Source organism: Astatotilapia calliptera, chromosome 2, assembly GCF_900246225.1.
Source record: "Astatotilapia calliptera chromosome 2, fAstCal1.2, whole genome shotgun sequence".
NCBI classification, from domain to species: Eukaryota; Metazoa; Chordata; class Actinopteri; order Cichliformes; family Cichlidae; genus Astatotilapia; species Astatotilapia calliptera.
Genome location: NC_039303.1, coordinates 27,594,140 through 27,612,205, shown reverse-complemented (window position 1 = coordinate 27,612,205; position 18,066 = coordinate 27,594,140). Strand labels below are relative to the sequence as shown.

Here is an 18,066-nt window from a genome sequence, read left to right as displayed (position 1 = left end):
TAAATCATTTATCCACAGATCGGTCTCATGGACATAAAAAATAATGATCATAAAAAGGAGACCAGCACTGTGTGGGTTTTCACTAGGATAAACCTGGTATGACTGTGCTCGGCTTTGGTCCTTGTCAGTGAGCAGACTGTGATTGCACAGCAAAATTATGAAAGAAAAGGATGAAATCAGTTCTTTAGTAGTTTAATAACCTAATGTAGATGACTAAGGTTGTATTGTGCGCCACTGTTGGTTAACTAGGAGGAGCACCATGGGCCACATTTTGAAGCTAAAACTACAGATTTATCAGAGTGACTCTGGCCCTTTAAGAGCCAGTCGTGTTCATCAGCGGTGGTGTTGGTGGTGATAGAGAGCAGAGCAGTCTAGAGCTACACACTGCAGAGCACATCTCCAGCTGCTGTTAGCCTACCTGACGGCACAGCAGCCTTCTGGCTCTCATCACAGCTCGTCCTGGAGGGGAATGGGGGCCACCTAGCCCGCTTACTAGCCGACTAGATTTCCTAGAAGCTGGGGGGAAAGCCTCGAAGGCTGGCGGTCCAGCAAGATGGTATCCTGGATTATCTCGAGGATAGTTGTGTGAGTATGGGCAGGGTTGAATCTGTTTTTTTTATTCTTAAACACCATAACGGCTCCTTTCATCAGCTGTGTGATGCTGAACGCCGACTAGCTAGGCTGTCCGTTTCTTGTCCTTTTTATACATACACTTCACGTGTAGGGGAAAAATAAATACATTAGATATCCTGGCATTCAGACAGGGGCGTTTAAAGCTCCTGTGTTCAATAACCACAGCCGTTTCTTTAATCAGCACAATGATGCAGCACAATCTGCATCCAGCGCTTGCTAGCCGCTCGTAGCTAACGCGGGCTGGCTAGTCAGTAACTGTAACCACCTGACAGATAATGTGTTGGCAGGGAAAGTGCAGCCTGTTTAACATGCCAGCCTCGCTGCACACAAGTAAACAGACTCCGAGCTGCCAGCCACTGCTTTTTACTTTTAAATAGCCCTCTGTGAATGTAACTAGGCGCCGTACCAACACGAGTTGGTAAAATGTGGTGCAAGGCTAAAGAAGCCCAACAGCCCAGCCAGGGATGTGTGTCCATCCATTCATATGCCACTAGCAGTGGGGCTTAATAAGACGGACAAGCGGTATCAGCAGATCACTTCTAGGCCTCCACCTGAACACGCCACATCCACACTGTGTGGATGACTCAACTAAAGCCAGCTGTCGTTATCTTGATCCATTATGCAGACACTTCACAGTGCTGCACCGGTGCTGTCCCATCTCTAGTGAAATGTCCAGATACTGTGTGCTCATCAACTGCTAACCTTAAAGTCGAACATCATGATGCCTTTGGAAGGCCCAGGTGTAGAAATGATGCTTCATCCCTATAAATGTTCTGCTTTTCCTTGATTACATAAGCAAACTGTTACTGTTATTGGCTTCCAGCTGCCTGCATCTTCCACTTCACTACACCTCAGGTAGTCATGTGTCTACTGAAGGCAAACAATGTGACTTGAATATGCATCATAATCCCCGCTGATTATCCAGCACACAAGATTAGTCATTTCTTGTCTTTGTGCTTTAAATGTGCATCTGGCCCAGTTTTTAAAGGGTGGTCAGCCTGTTTCTTTTCTCCTGTTTTTACAGCTAGTTTATTAGTCTAACCTAAAGAAGTGAACACTAAAATATTTCCTAGACTGAACAAGAGGACAGAGTGACCGTAAGGTCAGTAGTGGGCTTTCAATGAGGACACAAAGAGGCACAGGGCGTCTGCTCTGGGAGCCCGCTGGCTTGGAGGCCTGCTACGAGTCATGTCGGCTCACTGTACGGAGCAGCACACATCACTGAGCAGCGTAGTCGAACACTGGGACAGAAGACCTACTTAAGGAAGGGGGGGAAAAAAATAATGCTAGGCTACCTATGTAATTGGCATTCAACCTTTATTTACATTAAGGGTTTAAATCCAGCTATTGGTTTGCACTGTAGGCAAACTTGCATGGCCCTTCTGATCTGAGCTCTCCCTGCTGTCGCCTCACTCAGCGTTCAGTATCCTGTCAAATCAGCACATATCAGCACAGTGGCAGAGGATGCGATCAAATGCACATCAAAAACAAGGCTGTGTTTGCACAATGTCCCAGTGTGCACGTGTTCTAACACATGGTGACCCACCCCTGGTGGAAACTGTGTGTTTTTTCCATTTTAGCTCACTGCAGTCTTCCTGACTCCATTACATTGTTTCTACTCATTATCAGGCCACTTTGTTTTGACAAGTCACTGCCCAGCACTTCTTTCGTGGCATCACCATGCGGATTAAAACCACATAGACACTCGCTCTGCTCAAGTACATGTCGTCCTTTTGTGTTTCATAGAAGCTCAGAGCAGATGTGGCTGCTGTGTGGGAGTGCGTTTGTGAGGTGTCAGAGTCAACACCCAGAGGCCATGTTCTCTAGCTGAAGCCCCTTCCTCTGACCCAGTCTTGTCTGCTTTTTTTGCAGCCTTGCCTTTGGGACGCTCTACCCGGCGTACTCCTCGTATAAGGCCGTCAAAACGAAGAATGTGAAGGAATATGTGAGTATAACCCCTGGTTACTAAACTTCAGCAAACCATTTTTGAGCTCTGTCTGCTCTGTTTGACCTTTAGGGTGTTTTGCCCTGAGCGCCTGCCAGCTATTTCTCCTCTAATGTGTTGAGAATCAACATGTGGCAGAGAAATGCTCTGTTTCATCAGAGCAAGCTTATTAATTTCTGTTGTCATGTTTTCTGCAATGCCCGTTCCGTTTCTTTGGCCGTTATCATTTGAAGACTAACAAAAATAGGAATCATGCTTGTGATCGGGGTGTTCCAGACAAGGCTAGAGGCATGGGATTGCAGTTTAACTAGGACACACCAGCCTTCATAAAAGAAGGGCGTTTATGCACCATAAAAACACTAAAAGACGGAACAAATCCTGCACTTTGGATTCTTCCTGATTCTTTTTCCGTTCTGCGTAGATCTTTATGAAGTTCTGATTTATAAACCTGAAGCATTTATTGTGACAGGACCTTAAAATGTGGGACTTAGTTCAGGGTATTTTAACGCTACCCTTGCTAACATTATATGAATTTACATGCAGCTCCTGATAATTGCAGGGTCATGTTGTGCACTGTATTGTGAGAGCCTATCGGGATGAATTGGACTGAGCACTAGACAAGTAGCTGGTTGTTAAAGACAATAAAAGGTTGTCTGTAAAGGTTAAAGCAAATCCTATAATTCGTGTTAGGATGATTAGATGATGTCCCAAAGAGCTTCTTTGGCTATCTGCAATGTTTGGCTTCCTCATTTTTCAAGTGCTTTCAAGTTGAGATCTGGTGACTGTGGATGAAAGTCCGTGACAGTCGACACTCTTCAGTCTTCTTTTTGGTCTAGTCGTAGTTCTTGCAAAGAGATGTGGTTGGGTGATTTATTCAGCTGCTGTAGGAGTCTTTCTAAAAAAAGGGCACCAACTGAAGGGTTTAGCATGTTAAGCACAGAGTGCACTTGGGTAAAGTTGATGCGGTGGAGGCAAAACCGTCCCACAAACATGTTTCCGTGTCGGTTTGATCTACATCTACAAATCTTATCTTTTGTAATCTATGAGCTAGGGCAACAGTGACAGAAAAGAAAGGGGGGGGTGCAAATGCACAGGAGTTAACTGGAGAAACAAGAGGAAGACTAGATCACAGCCTAACAAAGATGCAGAGAGGAAATCCGGATTAGGAAAATACTCAAATCTCCAAGCAGTCTCTCTCATGGATGCTGAAGGGTCTCTTCAAGGGTTGGATAGAAATACATTAGCAAGCTTTGCTCTGACCTCACGTCTCTCCGATGGAAACAGGAACACAATCTTCGGCAGTTTCACACCCCTATCAGATGGATGCATTATGATCGTGTTCATCACTTGCTGGAAAATACAAATCAAAACAAAACAGGTGCTGCAGCTTCAGAGTGTGGTTGGAAAATCTGCGCCAGTGCAGAGTTAGTGCTGGAGAGCTTTACACTTTCACAGCACTCGACATAGTGGACTCTCCATGCAAACACAAGAGGAGTGAGCGGTGTGTGTGAGTAGAGGTGTTATTGGGGTTGTTGGAATTTGTCCTAAATTCACACTAGGAAGAGGGGAAATAAGGCGCAGGGGAACTCAGTCGAGACAGAGAATGAAATGCAGAAAGCCCTGAAAACATTCAGAATGAAGTGGGGGCGGGGGCGGTGGGGAGACTAAGATTACAACAATAAACCAGGAAGAAACACTGGAGCATGAAACTGTTTTTACTTTTCAAAATGACTCAAAATTTCAAATCCTCAAACATTCAACAAAATTTTTTTTCATTTTTTCTTTATCATTTTAGACCCCAGAATGTATTTTGTTTTAATAGTTAAACATTATTCATTATTTATTTATTTATTTATTTATTTATTTCACAATTGCAAATGATTCAGACCTGTGAAAATTGTCATATTTTTAAACCGATGTCTGTGCTGGATCCAGCACTGAATAACAGACTGTATTGCATTGCTCAAAAATAATTCAGGGGCACAAGTTTAACTCATAAACATGATGTGCCCTCCTGGAGGAGCTTTGAACATGAATGTACCTTTTCATGCTATAATTGGTTACAATGAGTGTAGCAAAAAGCAAAGCTGGACACTGATCAGTCAGGAGAGGATGCTAGACTGTTGTCTGTATCCAGGTGGTCTTGTTGTTGCCTCTCCTGTGGGCCCGTTGAAAGCACCTGCACCTGACTCACAATGGTTTAAGCTTCCTAAATGGACAGATTGATATCCCTGAAGTTTAACTGACTTTTTTTTAAAAGAAACATATATGATGAGATTCCACATGAATGATTTGCTTTGGTTTAAAGTGAAATAAAGGTTCCCTGTAAAGGGCTCAGTCAGTCTATTGGATGTTTGGACTAAAATCCAAAGGATGAAGATTGTATGAAACTGCCCGACCCTTTAATACAATAATGTTTCATCGTTCGGAAAGTGCCTGGGTTTTTGATCACTGTGGATATTTTTAAACACAGCTGATTGGGGCTCTTCCTGATTACTTCATCACTGCATGAGAGAGAGGTGGGGAGATGGCAGCACTCTGGCCCTCAGCCTAGATTTGCACTGGAGAACAGTCTCCTCCTGGCTGGTTACTATGGCAACCCACCCTCTCAGTCGCTGCTCAGGCAGACGGCCACAGAAGGAGCGAATATGGGGCGGGGAAGTGTGAGAGGGGGAGAGAAGGGAGACGCCATTTTTAGAGCTGCTCTCATCCCCGTTCTTCTCTTGTTTGGCTCATTTCTAACGAGCCAAATGATCCACCGTTTGGTGCATTCTCGCGGCTGCGTCCCCGTGGCTTGTTAATGTCTTTAAATGCACCATTACCACTCAGAGCTGTTCTTATGTTGAATGTATCAGTGTATTTGATAACTGATGATTTATCTGATATTAGCAACGAAGTTAATTTGCCTGTAAATGACCAGTTTAGAAGATGACTCGCATCTCTCTTTGTCTCAGATGTGCCCATGCATAGTGATGTGATGCGAATGGACTGAAGCATGTGTCCGATTTCTGTGTAGGGATGTCTGTGTGCGTAACCTCTGTTTAGTGCCACGTGTCTCAGTACATGCGAACTGGATGCTGTGGGTTTTCGTGTACTATTTTTAATCATGTTCTCTCCCTCCGCGTGTGTGTGTGTGTGTGTCCAGGTGAAGTGGATGATGTACTGGATAGTGTTTGCATTGTTCAGCACAGCAGAAACAGTCACAGACCTGCTCCTATCATGGTGAGTCGGGAGCTGCTTGTGATTGTAACCCTCTTTCTTCACGCGCTTATAATAAATGAACCACTTGTAAAATTAAAAAAAATCAATAGATGCTTTAATGTTCTGCTGCTGATTTTTAATACAATAATCTCTTGAAGGATCTTTTTTATTTTTTTTCCTACTTTAGCATCCTAATCTATACACCACTCATGCATACCTTTTGCTCAGTGTGTTGTTTCCTTTACGTCTCTGCCGATTGATTAACTCTGTGTTTAATTATCCAGGTTTCCATTTTACTTTGAGCTAAAGATTGCGTTTGTGATCTGGCTGCTGTCTCCGTACACCAAGGGCTCCAGTGTCCTCTACCGCAAGTTTGTCCACCCCACCCTGTCAAATAAAGAGAAGGTAAAAAGAAAAAGCCCATCAAAATCTGATGTGAAGTCCACACTGAAATGATATGACAGTGTCGTCTCTAACTCCTCCCTGTGTACTGTCCTTTGTGCTGCAGGAGATAGATGAGTACATCGCACAGGCCAAAGACAGAAGTTATGAGACCATGATGAAGTTTGGAAAACGGGGTCTCAACCTGGCTGCTAACGCTGCCGTCACTGCAGCCACCAAGGTGACTGTGTTTAAATTTCCCCACATAGATGCCTCTGCTTTTCTGTTTGCATGTGAAATACGAACTTCGGCCAAATGGTAAATAATGTTGTTATTAACTCACTTGTACAGCTAGAAAAGAGGACTGAGATGACTGTCAGTAGTTGAGCTTCCTCTAACAATTAGTCTAATAATTAAGTGGGCTCCGAATTTATTTTCTAAATGAGTTTTTTGTTCTATTCACGGAAGAACATTAACAAACGTCCACCAAGCCAGCTCACTCTGTGGGCAGTATTTACTTTAATGGGACCTCTTACTGTAATGTACATAATAAAGTGACAGGTCTATATATATATATAATCTCTACATCCCCAGATGTGTATGCTTTCAGATAAGAGTTTTTAAATAGCTCTACATATCATTATTAGCACTTTGACCTTCAGATCAATGTATAGATCTTGAAGGAGAGGTCAGAGTTTGACATGATATTTGAAATCTTTTTATTTGTTGACTATACACAACACATTTGTAAGAATCACAGTTTCTAAGGTTTAAGGCTTTTTTTTTTGTTGGTTTTCAACCAATAAATAACTAGGATGACCTTTCATGGTGGATGTGCATTTTATGTGACCAGGTGACTGGACTAAATAACTTTTTCTGACTTTCGTCAGATTAGCTCTGCAACTGTAATAGTGAAGCGTGCTATTAGATACTGTACAGTTGTTCTTGTAAGCTGCGAAACAGGAAGTTGGCGCTACTAAATCATTCTGTACTAAAGGCTTATAGCTGCTGCAGACACTTGTTCTATATTTATAGTAAAGCTTGTTGTTTGTTCCTTAATACAAAATTCCATATTAGTTAAACATGCACTCTCTAACATTTGTCATTTGTCCCAAACACAGGATCACAGATTGCATTTATCAATGTCCTCAAGTATTCACACACATTTGTTTGTAAAGGCAAATATTGTCCGTGCAGCTGCTTTTTTATTAGAGCTCCACTTGGAATTTATTTTCATATTGATTACCCTGTTGATGATTCTGTTTAGTAAGTTAAATAATTGTAGCCAAAATTGGTCATCTCACTTTCCCAGAATCCAAAGTGGGGTCTTCCAAATATTAATCAGCTTCACCACATAATCATTGGCAGATTTTTAAAAAATGAACTTTTGAAAACTGTTTTCTTCTGAGCTCTAAGTAATGGTGGTTTTGCATATCTAATATGCCTGTTTTTGTTCCTGCTGTGACGCCCAGGGGCAGGGCGTGTTGTCAGACAAGCTGCGGAGTTTCAGCATGCAGGACCTCACTCTCATCAACGCTGACGACGAGCTGGCTCTGCACACTCCCGATGCCCGCATGAGACGGGGCCCCATGGATGAGATGAGCTCGGGCGCGAGCACCCTGCCCCGGGCCAAGAGCACCGCTGCACGGCAGAGTAAGGCCGCACAACACGCATCTCCCACACGACATCAGCAGCAGCTTCACGTAGAGAAACACGGAGTCGTACACAAGTGCATGAATACACTCAAGCTGTGTTTGCAGCTTGCTGACTGACCCAGAGCGTGACGACGAAGACTTCCTTTATTTAACTTCAGAGCAGGACTGGGACTACTTCGGCCAAGTGGAGTCATGTGATTTAAAGCACTGCAGGGTGGGAAGAAAGGGTGGGGAAAGAAGGGTGGCTGAGGGAGGCAGTGCAAAGAGGATCGAGCCGGGGTGAAAACATGTGATTCCAGTGGGAGGGGAGGCTTGGAAGGAGGTCTCTTTGTGTCTCGCTGCACTGCCGGCTGGCTAACTGTGTGGGTACAAGCTGTGAGCTGAATACAGAGAGACACTGAAACAATGAAGTCACGGGGCCGAGTGGTGCATTTTAATATGTACAATGCTTTTTTTTTTTTTTTTTTTTTTTGTTCATTTACACATGACTTCTAAAACCAGACTGAAAACAGCTGAAACAAAACACTGAAGTCAGAGTTCAACTGAAATCTGCAGTGGCGTTAGTAAATGAGTAGATCCTAACTTTTATGAACTAGCAAGTTCAAAATTATTTATTTTGGAATACTTTTCTTTTCTTTTTTATTCTAAATGATCTGCAGATCATCACTAAAGTAACGAGTTGTAGCTTTGCAGCTCCTAAAGTTGCTGTTTGGGATTTTTCTAATTTTATTTAATAAAACACTTTTTCTATTCTAGATGTCACACAAACAGTTTAGTTTCCTTCCTAATTTAACATTTGCAAAGAAAACTTTGTAATCTAATGGACCAGTTCTTCTGATTTTATGTCTCCCAAAAGCAAAGGATAAAAATGATTTCACAAGCTAATTTGAGTCTCTGGAAAATGGGTAAATGAAAACAACAAAACAAAAAAAAACAAACACATAAAAAGATGGAAGTGACTCCTTTTTTTTCTCTTTATTTTAAAACTGGTGGCTGTATGTTATTAAAAAAAATAGATAAATGGAAGTCTCCACTAGGTGGCGTCAAAGGCTCTGTCTGTGATGATGCACTGGTTCAAGGCTACACCAAATAAATCTGTAAATTAAGCAGTTCTGTGGCAGCAGTAAAATGCAGAGGTGTGATGTTTGGTGTCTCTCAGATCATGTGGTGATGTCACTCTGAACACTCAGCTTCTCTCACTGACTGTCCATCAATCTCTGTCCTGTCCTGCAGCTCGCTCTGTGGCAGCCGCGTCCCTTATTGATGACACATCGTCCCAACACAGCTCTGACCTGTCAGACACAAGGACCGAACACTCTGATGAGGATGTGGGAGATAAAGGGCACAAACGCAGTACCAGTGTCAAGGCAACCAAGAAGCCTGCTGCTGCTAAGACAGAGGTAGGGCATACACGCATACACGCTTTGTAGATTTGTCAATCACAGGGCAATTTTCTTAAATTGTATATTACAACAGTCACTAGCCACTTTAAGTACACCTTCAAATGCTCATTACCCAGCAACTGCATTTAGCCATGTAGACATGGTCAAGATGACCTGCTGAAGTTCAAACTGAGCATCAGAATGAGGGAAAATGTTGTTTAAGTGACTTTGAAAGTTATTTGTTTGTTTTTTGGTGCCAGATGGGTTGGTCAGAGTATTTCGGAAACTGCTGAGGTTTTCCCACACATTCATCTCTAAGGTTTACAGAGACTGGTCTGAAAAAGAGAAAATATCCAGGGGCTCTACAGTCACCCGATCTCAGTCCTATAGAGCATCTTTGGGATGTGGGAGAATGGGTGTGGACAGAAATCTTCCAGCACCTTGTTGAATCTGTGCCTTGAAGAATTCTGAAGGCAGACGAGGCCCCAGCCCTGTACTAGCAAGGTGTACCTAATAATCTGACCAATAAGTGTAGCATTGTCAGTATTTCCTAATATTTTTTTTCTTCCTCAACAATTAACCTACTTTAATTTGGTAATAGTAATATATGTATTTCGTTACTAATAACACAGTTCATTTCCAATAAAACGGTGATAAATGATTTCATGTTGCACACATTACCTCTTGACCTACATTTAGTTCTGACCCACAGATTACATGTATGCTTTCACAAGCAATTAAGTGGCCTGTGAGTTCATATAATCATACCTGTAATTACACAGGCAAGTGATATTACCTGCACCAACTGTATATACATCAGATGTTCCTGTGGTGTTTTGCAGCATCAACAGTTCACTCAGAAATCACACGCTGCTCTTTATGGAGACTTTGTTTTCACTGTTTACACAGATGAAACATGCTTTGAGCAGAAGTTACAATGCAACTAATATTTGTACTTTTGTTAGTGAAACCACTCATTTTACCAGTCTTTGATTGATCAGCTCTAATAATCTCTCTTTATTTTCTTCTTCTGCGGCCAGACTCAAACCAAGACAGTGAAGAAGCCAGTGAAGAAGAAGACGACAACTAATAACGCAGAGACGCCACCATGAGTCCTGCAGCCCACACATGCACTGGCCTCCGCTCGCTCCACCCACAGCCTGCAGTCCCTTCCTCCTGTTTGGTGTCCACACAAGTGCACATATACACTTTACATACATACATTCATTTTAAATACAGTTCTGTTAAAGTTACAGGCCCTTGTTTATGTCTCGTTCTCTTTAAAGAGAATTTAGCTGAGATTTAACTGAGACTTTTTTTTTTCTTTTTGATTTCACACAGGCCACAGTCTTCAGCTAATCTTGACCTGACCGTGTGATAGAAATCGTCCAAAGTTTGTCTTTTGAAGCACTGAAAACTGGAACTCTGGGCTCTCGGTATTTTGCCATCATTTTAAACTAAGGAGAAAAAGGCAAAATCTCCTTTGAGGCCTACATTAATTAATGAGTGGATGAGTGTGTCCATCCTTACTGCTGTTAAGCTCAGCACACCTGTCACTCAGGACCAGCCTGTCTTCACTCTTTTACAGCAGTGTATCCTGTCTTTGTTTAATGTTGAACTAATTCTTTTTTCTTTTTTGCGTCCAAAGTTTCATTGTTAGCTTGTCCTCAGCCTGTTTCCTCTGAGTGAGTCTGGCTCTGCCACGTTCAGGTCTCACTCTTTCACGTCACACACAGTGCTGATGATGAATTATTTGTTCAGTGCTGGTTTTGTGATCCTCGGTCTGGACGCTACTCTGAGGTCATATGTAACTATGATCTGTGATGTTAGTAATTAATATGATCAGCTGTGCTCAGCTGGATCTGTGAAGGCAATGCTGCCAATGAGTGATGACTTTCATGCTGGTGTTTTTGAGCTAACTTGTCCACTTTCACTACAGAAGTGATGTTTGTATATCATTTCCTTTCAACATTGTAATGGTTCAAGTATGAGCTTGCTTGCCTTATTCATTCTTATTCATTCTCTGGGCTTAAATCAGTTTTTAATCATTTCTGTGTATTTTTCATTCTTAGTCTTGACAAATCACATGCTCTGACTGAGACCAGAGGAACCTCAGACTTCAGTAAAGACTTCTGGTAGTAGAAGTGATTATTGAATTTTAAATTAACATGTTTACTTTTCTCCTTGAGACATTTAACTCCATCTCAGTGTAGGGAATCAGCTTGTAAATTTACATTTTATCTTTGGTATTTTAGGGCCAAAAGTTGGAAACAAAACTTTTTTTTTTCTTCTCCTTAATTTAATGTTTACACTGAATAAAAACACATCACATACTGAAAAGTCATTTTGTGTTATGAAGAGAACGTTCTTCATTTTTATCTTGTGTCATTTTGAGATATTTATTGCTGATTATTTTGAGTTTAAAATCAGTATTATATACAGGGATGTTCATTTGTATCTTGTTTGTGTCAGTTATCAAAGCTCCACATCAAAGAGGATAATTTCATGTGCCGGCACAGTGGCACCTAACAAGGTCATGTAATGGTTAATAAAATACTAATAAAGAACATTAAATTTGTCTGTTTCTGTTGATTTTTGTGCAGCTCAAAGCAAATCATCTACACAACAGCCACTAAGTGGGAGTAGCACAGTTGTTTCTAGTAATGGCAAAGCCTCTCAGACCTCACTGAAGAAAGACAAATTGATTTTGATGGGGTAGGGTTGTAAAAAATATGTAAACTGTATTTTAACTGTGCTTTCAGAAATGTATGTTTTTGTTTGTTTGTTTTTCCCCTAATATCTCATTCATTCATTTCAAAGTCTGCTAGCTCACTCTGGAGCCTCACCCTGTTTCTTGATATAGTTAGTCATCTAACCCACATGATGATTCTGTAAACAGAGAGATGATATACACTTTATTATCCGTTTCATCAACAAACTGAGTTTATTTATATAACTTCTATTCACAACAGCGGTCTTAAGACACTGTATATTGTAAGGCAGACCCAGCAATGTTAAGGAGAACATCAGCAATCAGAAAATCTCCTGTGAGCAAGAGATGACAGGAAGGAAGAACTCCCTTTTAACAGGGAGAGATCTCCATCAGAATGAGATTTGGGGAGGAGTAGCCATCTACTTCTACTGGTTGGATGTTTGTTGTTTTTGTGAAGAGACTATAATGTCTCTTATGGCTGTATAAATCTACATATAAGATGACAAAGAGTTGTTGGAGTACAAAAATGTGAATAAAGAACAACTTACGTAAGGGAGATGTGAGTCTTAGTAACAACAAAAGTAAAAGATCATGAACCAGCTACACAATGGGCTGTTATATTCCAGCTTCAAATGTCAATATTAACCAATATTAATGAACTAAATTCCTAAATGTTGGTTCTGTTCATCCGGACGTAGCATTTTCAGTGGGAGAAACGTTTCATCAATCATCCAAGTGACTTCAGTCTCAGCTCACTGCGGGACTCCATTGTGGACAATCACACCTGCTCCATTCCACCCTTGTGAAGCAGCAGAGTTCCTTTTCCCTGTAACTGATTTAACATTTCAGCCATAAAGAATAGTTCAGGAAATCATTATTGTTCTCTCTGTAAAAGTGTACAGTAACTCTTCATTATGTGGCAGGATAAATACAGCATCTCTCTCTCTCTATGTATAACTTTCTGTGAAACCATACAGTTGAGCTATAAGCAGGAAGAGGAAGGGTGAGGGTAATCCACAGTAAGAACCCATGAAATATTTGTGTCACCTCTAACAGTTTCCCTGTAATATCGCTCAAAGATGAGAATGTTTGAAGTACAGTACTGTAATTTTGGAGTTTACTTTTCATTTTGTTTTAAACCGTACTGTTCAAAGAGCTGTTAGGCACAAGAGGAAGAGTGGGGGTAACCCAGATTAAGAATCCAGTGAAATACTTGCCTCACCTCTAACAGTTTTCCTGTAATAAAATTTAAAAAATACACAATATCAAAAATATAGCACTGCAATTTTACTTAGCTGGGGATAAGGTCAGGTTGAATATATATGTGTGTATATATATGTGTGTGTATATTTAAATATATATATTTCAAATGTTGAAGTGGATTGAATAATACAATAGTAAATATTATGGCAGGACATAGAAGACTGTTTCTAAGCCATATTGTAGGTGCGGCTGGGGGTGTGGCTAGCTTGACTGTCACTTCACATGTGAGGGCTCACTTGATCACAGTGTCGCAGCAGCGAAATATTTACCCCTCCCAAATGCGTTAAACCAAAAGTAACAGTAGCCTGTTTTGAAAATGTAATAAAAACGTGCAGATATTTGTTTGAAAATCTAATGAGAAAAACTAAAAAGCAGTTTAAAAAAACTACTCAAGTAAAGTAGAGATAGAATAGAGATACCTGAAAATATTACTTAAGTACAGTAGCGAAGTATTTGCATGCTGTTACTTCCCATCTCTGTTTACACTGAATAAAAAGACATCTCATGCTGAAAATATATCTTGTGTTAAGAGGATGTCACTCTGTGTTTTTATCTTGTGTCATTTTTACATATAGTCTTGTATACAGGGATGTTTATTTGTATGTTGTTAGTGCCAACTCTCAAAGCTCCATATCAAAATAATAATTTCATGTGACAGCACAATGGTACCTAACAAAGTCTCGTAATGGTAATTAAAATACTAATAAAAAAACACAATTTTTTTGTGTTTCTCTGCATTGTGTCCATTATGGTTTCTTTACAGAACTCTGTGTACCTGTTAAATCTTTCTGAACAGCCTCAGTGAAGAAAGACAGTATGATTTTTTTAAAAAAATCATAAAACTTTGCCCAAAAACTAGAATTTAAAAGTGTTTTGTTCTCATCCATCTTTGTATCATTGCTTTAAATGTGTAAGCAGGAAGATAGTGTACAATTTGTTGATGAGGAAAAAAATACCAGAGTTGGTTATTACAATTCTGTTTTATTTAATCATAGACAAAATACAAATCTGAATTTAAAAGATTTGTCTGTATTCATCTTTTAATTTTACTGGAGGAAGCTGGTGAAGCTGGATGAAGCTGCTGATTCCAAGTTGTGACTCTAGCTCCTGTGTAAAAAGATCAACTACTTTTTTGTTAAATATTGTTGTAATATATTCTTTAAGCAATGACACAAAACTATTGTTAACATTTTCTCTCCACAACTTCTTCAGAATAGGTTTAATTTTCTCTGATAGAAATATGAAAGAATCAATTTTCTTATCTCCAAGCTCCAAGAAAGCTTTACGCAGCCGAGGTAATTCTGCAGCCAGCTCCACTAGAGCTTCTCGAGCAAATTTAATATTCTTACTATCTTCACCACATGAATATTGCTTCAATATTTTATTATTTTTTAATTTTTTATTTAAATTCTCACAATCCAATTCATAGCGAATCTCATATTCCTCAACACAAGACTTGAAAGGACTCTTAGGATTCATGATGTCTTTAGATGAAAGCTCATTAAAGTAACCTGGTCCACAAAGTCCCCAAGGTTTTGTGTATGTCAAAACTGTGATAGCATCATATTTTACATACCATTCATAAGCGTTGCTTAAAATCAAAAACATACAACCCTCAATTTGATCATCCCTTTCAAAACATGGACTATTATATGAATTTAAAAATATCCATTTAACTTTTTTATCTTGTGCTAAAAATGTATTCATGTCATCAAGTAAAATTTCTTCACTATGTCTTGTGTTTGTATTGTGATTTGTTCTTTGACATTTTTTTGTTGGAATATATGGACGAACCTCGTCAAAGATCTTTAGCGTATTATCTTCCATGCAGATAATGGCAAATGCAGATTGGCTGCATTTTTCATTTGAAATTTCTATGTATGAGTTCCATGATGTATCAGAATACACATTTTCTACTCTTGTTACTAGCTCTTTCAACATTATAGCTATGCACTTTTCCATTCTCTTCTTTCTAGTTTGATTCATTTGGTTCTTCGGGTCAGACGATGTATCCTTCTTCTTGTGGTCATCTTTCCTGAATAAGGGGAAAAATCATTGTACAAAACATCCCCATATGCTGCACACAGCACAAAGAGCAAAGAGCAGTGTAGCTCAAACTGCTTATATACTGAAGTGCTAAGTTACTCTATGTCAGATGAATCATTCACAATGTGGGCAGATTGCAATACTTACCCAGTAGTTGTATACTTCTTACAAATTGAATCAATAAAATTTTTGAACAGGGAGGGATCTATCGTCTTATGCCTTGATAGGAATAAAATGTGAAATACAGATATTTAGAGATTAATTTAATTGTCACTTTTTCAAGGACGCATTGGTAACATATTGAAGGAAGAATACATTGCAAAACTATACATTGAAAAAGTAGTTAAAGTATTACTGTGCAAGATAAAACAACATGAATGATAAAAACTGATAAATTCAAACATAATAAATGAAAATCACATAATCAAGAATATAACAAAATTATTAAAAATTTCACTACAAAATTGATTTTTCTTTTTACGTGTACTTCTCCCAGTTTATGACATGAGCAGTTTTAGCTACAACATTTTGTTTTCATATGCTTACCTTTGTTGTTCAACTTCATTTAAGATGTTAGTTGAATTTATATTTCCAATATGTTTTGTTTCCAAAATCTTGTTTGTTTGGACCTCCTTTGTGGAAAAAACAGTTGACATAAAACAAATTGTACTATGTAATCTACCAGTTTGATCACAGAATTATTGTTAACCAAGCAGATTTGCTAAATTTGGCTTAGTAAGCAATAGCATATGAAGGAGAGACAACAACAGAGATGCACATTTACGTAGGTTAAAGTCATAAACAATATCTGATGTCAAAATTTGTGCAATAACATGAATTTTGAAAAGCAAGAAGATTCATTGCTGCACTTACCAGAGGTATTCCTCCACCAGCTTCTTGGATACAAGGTTTACTTTCTGAAGTGAGCTTGTGTTTTTTACTCATTATAAATTTTGAAATTTTGCTGATAGATCCCTCCCCTGCGCGTCGACTTTGTGAAGAACTTTTACTACTGTTTAGTTTTTTATCTAAACCAAATTTAATCATTTGGTTTAGATAAATGGGTGTTCTTTAGCCCAGGCTTTATATACTCTAGTGTCCCTTCCCTTGGCCAATCAATTTGGAGAATCTGCTGCTGGAATGCTGTTTGTCAAGGCTGAAGGATTGGGGCAACCAAGCAAGACCAGTATAAGTAAAGGTAGCAAAGCCGCTTAGAGCAGCATACAAACTGCCATAGATTCTGGTGCTTTTGGAAAGCAAGAGAAAGTGCACACCTCAATATCTGTATGTCACCTCAAAGAGACAGACAACAGCTCCACTTTTAAGATCAAACTTTACATTTTTGTTTTTAATAAAGCATGTAGTTAGATCAGCTGGATAAGGTGACCATGAATCCTCCCTTAGCTATGCTGCAAAATGCTTAGGCTGCAGGAGGCTTCCCATGATGATTTTCTTCCATTTCATCATAAGTCATCTCAATTAATGATAAAACTGAAATTTTGAATTGTTTTAATGAACATTTTCTATCAGTGGGTTCCTTGTAAATGGCCTGCATTTGTATAGCCCTTTTCTAGTCCATAGGACCCCAAAGCGCTTCACACTACATTCAGTCATTCACACACACATTCACACACTGGCGATAGCAAGCTACATTGTAGCCACAGCTGCCCTGGGGTGCACTGACAGAGGCGAGGCTGCCGGACACAGGCGCCACCAGGCCCTCTGACCACCACCAGTAGGCAAACATGGGGTTAGTATCTTGCCCAAGGATATTTGGCATGCAGCCAGGATGCAGCCTGGGATCGAACCACCGACCTTCTGATTAGTGGCTGACCTGCTCTGCCACCTGAGCTACAGCCACCCACGTTTCTGCTTCTGCAGAAACTTTTTTAACAAATACTTGCCCAGAACTCTCTATGTTTTCTGGAGACCGTTTTAACTTTGTACCTTTTAGTGTTTATGAAGTGCATAAAGCTTTAAAGGCTTTGGACCACAGAAAACCTCCTGGTCCAGACTTGATGGAACCTTATTTTTTGAAGTTGGCAGCTGATTTTATTGCAGAACCACTCTCAATTCTATTTAATTTTTCAATTAAAACTAAAGAAATTCCATCGGTTTGGAAATCAGCTTTCGTTTTGCCTTTATTGAAAGGAGGAGATCCATCGGTGTTGACTAATTATAGGCCAATATCAAATTTGTGTGTTTTATCCAAAATCCTGGAATCTCTAGTTTGTGACCAGCTGAAAGAGTTTTTGTACTCTAATGATATTGTCTCCAAATTTCAGTCAGGCTTCAGGAAAAAACACAGTACTAATACTGCCACTATGAAAGTGATAAATGATATTATTGTGGCACTTGATAAGAAATTGTACTGTGCGTCACTCTTTATTGACCTCTCAAAAGCTTTTGACACTGTTGATCATGCAGTCCTAAAAAACAGACTGCTCAGCCTTGGATTATCAGAACATGCATTAGCGTGGTTCTCAAATTATCTAAATAATAGAACCCAGTGCATTAAACTTGAAGGTCTTTGTTCTAAATTTGTTACTGTCCACAAGGGGGTGCCACAGGGCTCAGTTTTGGGTCCCCTTCTGTTTCTTTTATATATCAATGACTTGGGTCAAAATGTCTCAGACACAAATTTGCATTTTTATGCTGACGACACAGTTATTTACTGTTACCGATCATCTCTTGCTCAGGCCATTGAAACTCTACAGAAAGCCTTTGTTGCTTTCCAGCATTCACTTATTCAGCTAAAATTAGTTCTCAATGCTGACAAGACTAAGTTAATGTTGTTTTCCAAGTCAACGAAGGTCCCGGAGCCTATTCCAGTGGTGTCCACCCTTG

At 39.8% G+C, this 18,066-nt stretch overlaps 2 protein-coding genes across 2 annotated transcripts; one reads left to right on the top strand and one right to left on the bottom strand.

The window, feature by feature from the left end:
- Positions 1-321: 321 nt before the first annotated feature.
- Positions 322-11,777, top strand: reep2 (receptor accessory protein 2). The gene is made up of 8 exons (XM_026191612.1): positions 322-585; positions 2,506-2,578; positions 5,724-5,800; positions 6,064-6,184; positions 6,288-6,401; positions 7,633-7,813; positions 9,049-9,215; positions 10,238-11,777. Exons 1-8 carry the CDS (start codon positions 554-556, stop codon positions 10,307-10,309), a joined length of 837 nt encoding a protein of 278 aa, XP_026047397.1. The 5' UTR covers positions 322-553; the 3' UTR covers positions 10,310-11,777.
- A 2,365-nt stretch (positions 11,778-14,142) lies between these two features.
- LOC113035833 (uncharacterized) lies at positions 14,143-16,262 on the bottom strand. Its single transcript, XM_026191599.1, has 4 exons — positions 16,093-16,262; positions 15,766-15,851; positions 15,367-15,438; positions 14,143-15,208 (listed from the first exon to the last, which is right to left on the bottom strand). Exons 1-4 carry the CDS (start codon positions 16,162-16,164, stop codon positions 14,188-14,190), a joined length of 1,251 nt encoding a protein of 416 aa, XP_026047384.1. The 5' UTR covers positions 16,165-16,262; the 3' UTR covers positions 14,143-14,187.
- Positions 16,263-18,066: the final 1,804 nt, after the last annotated feature.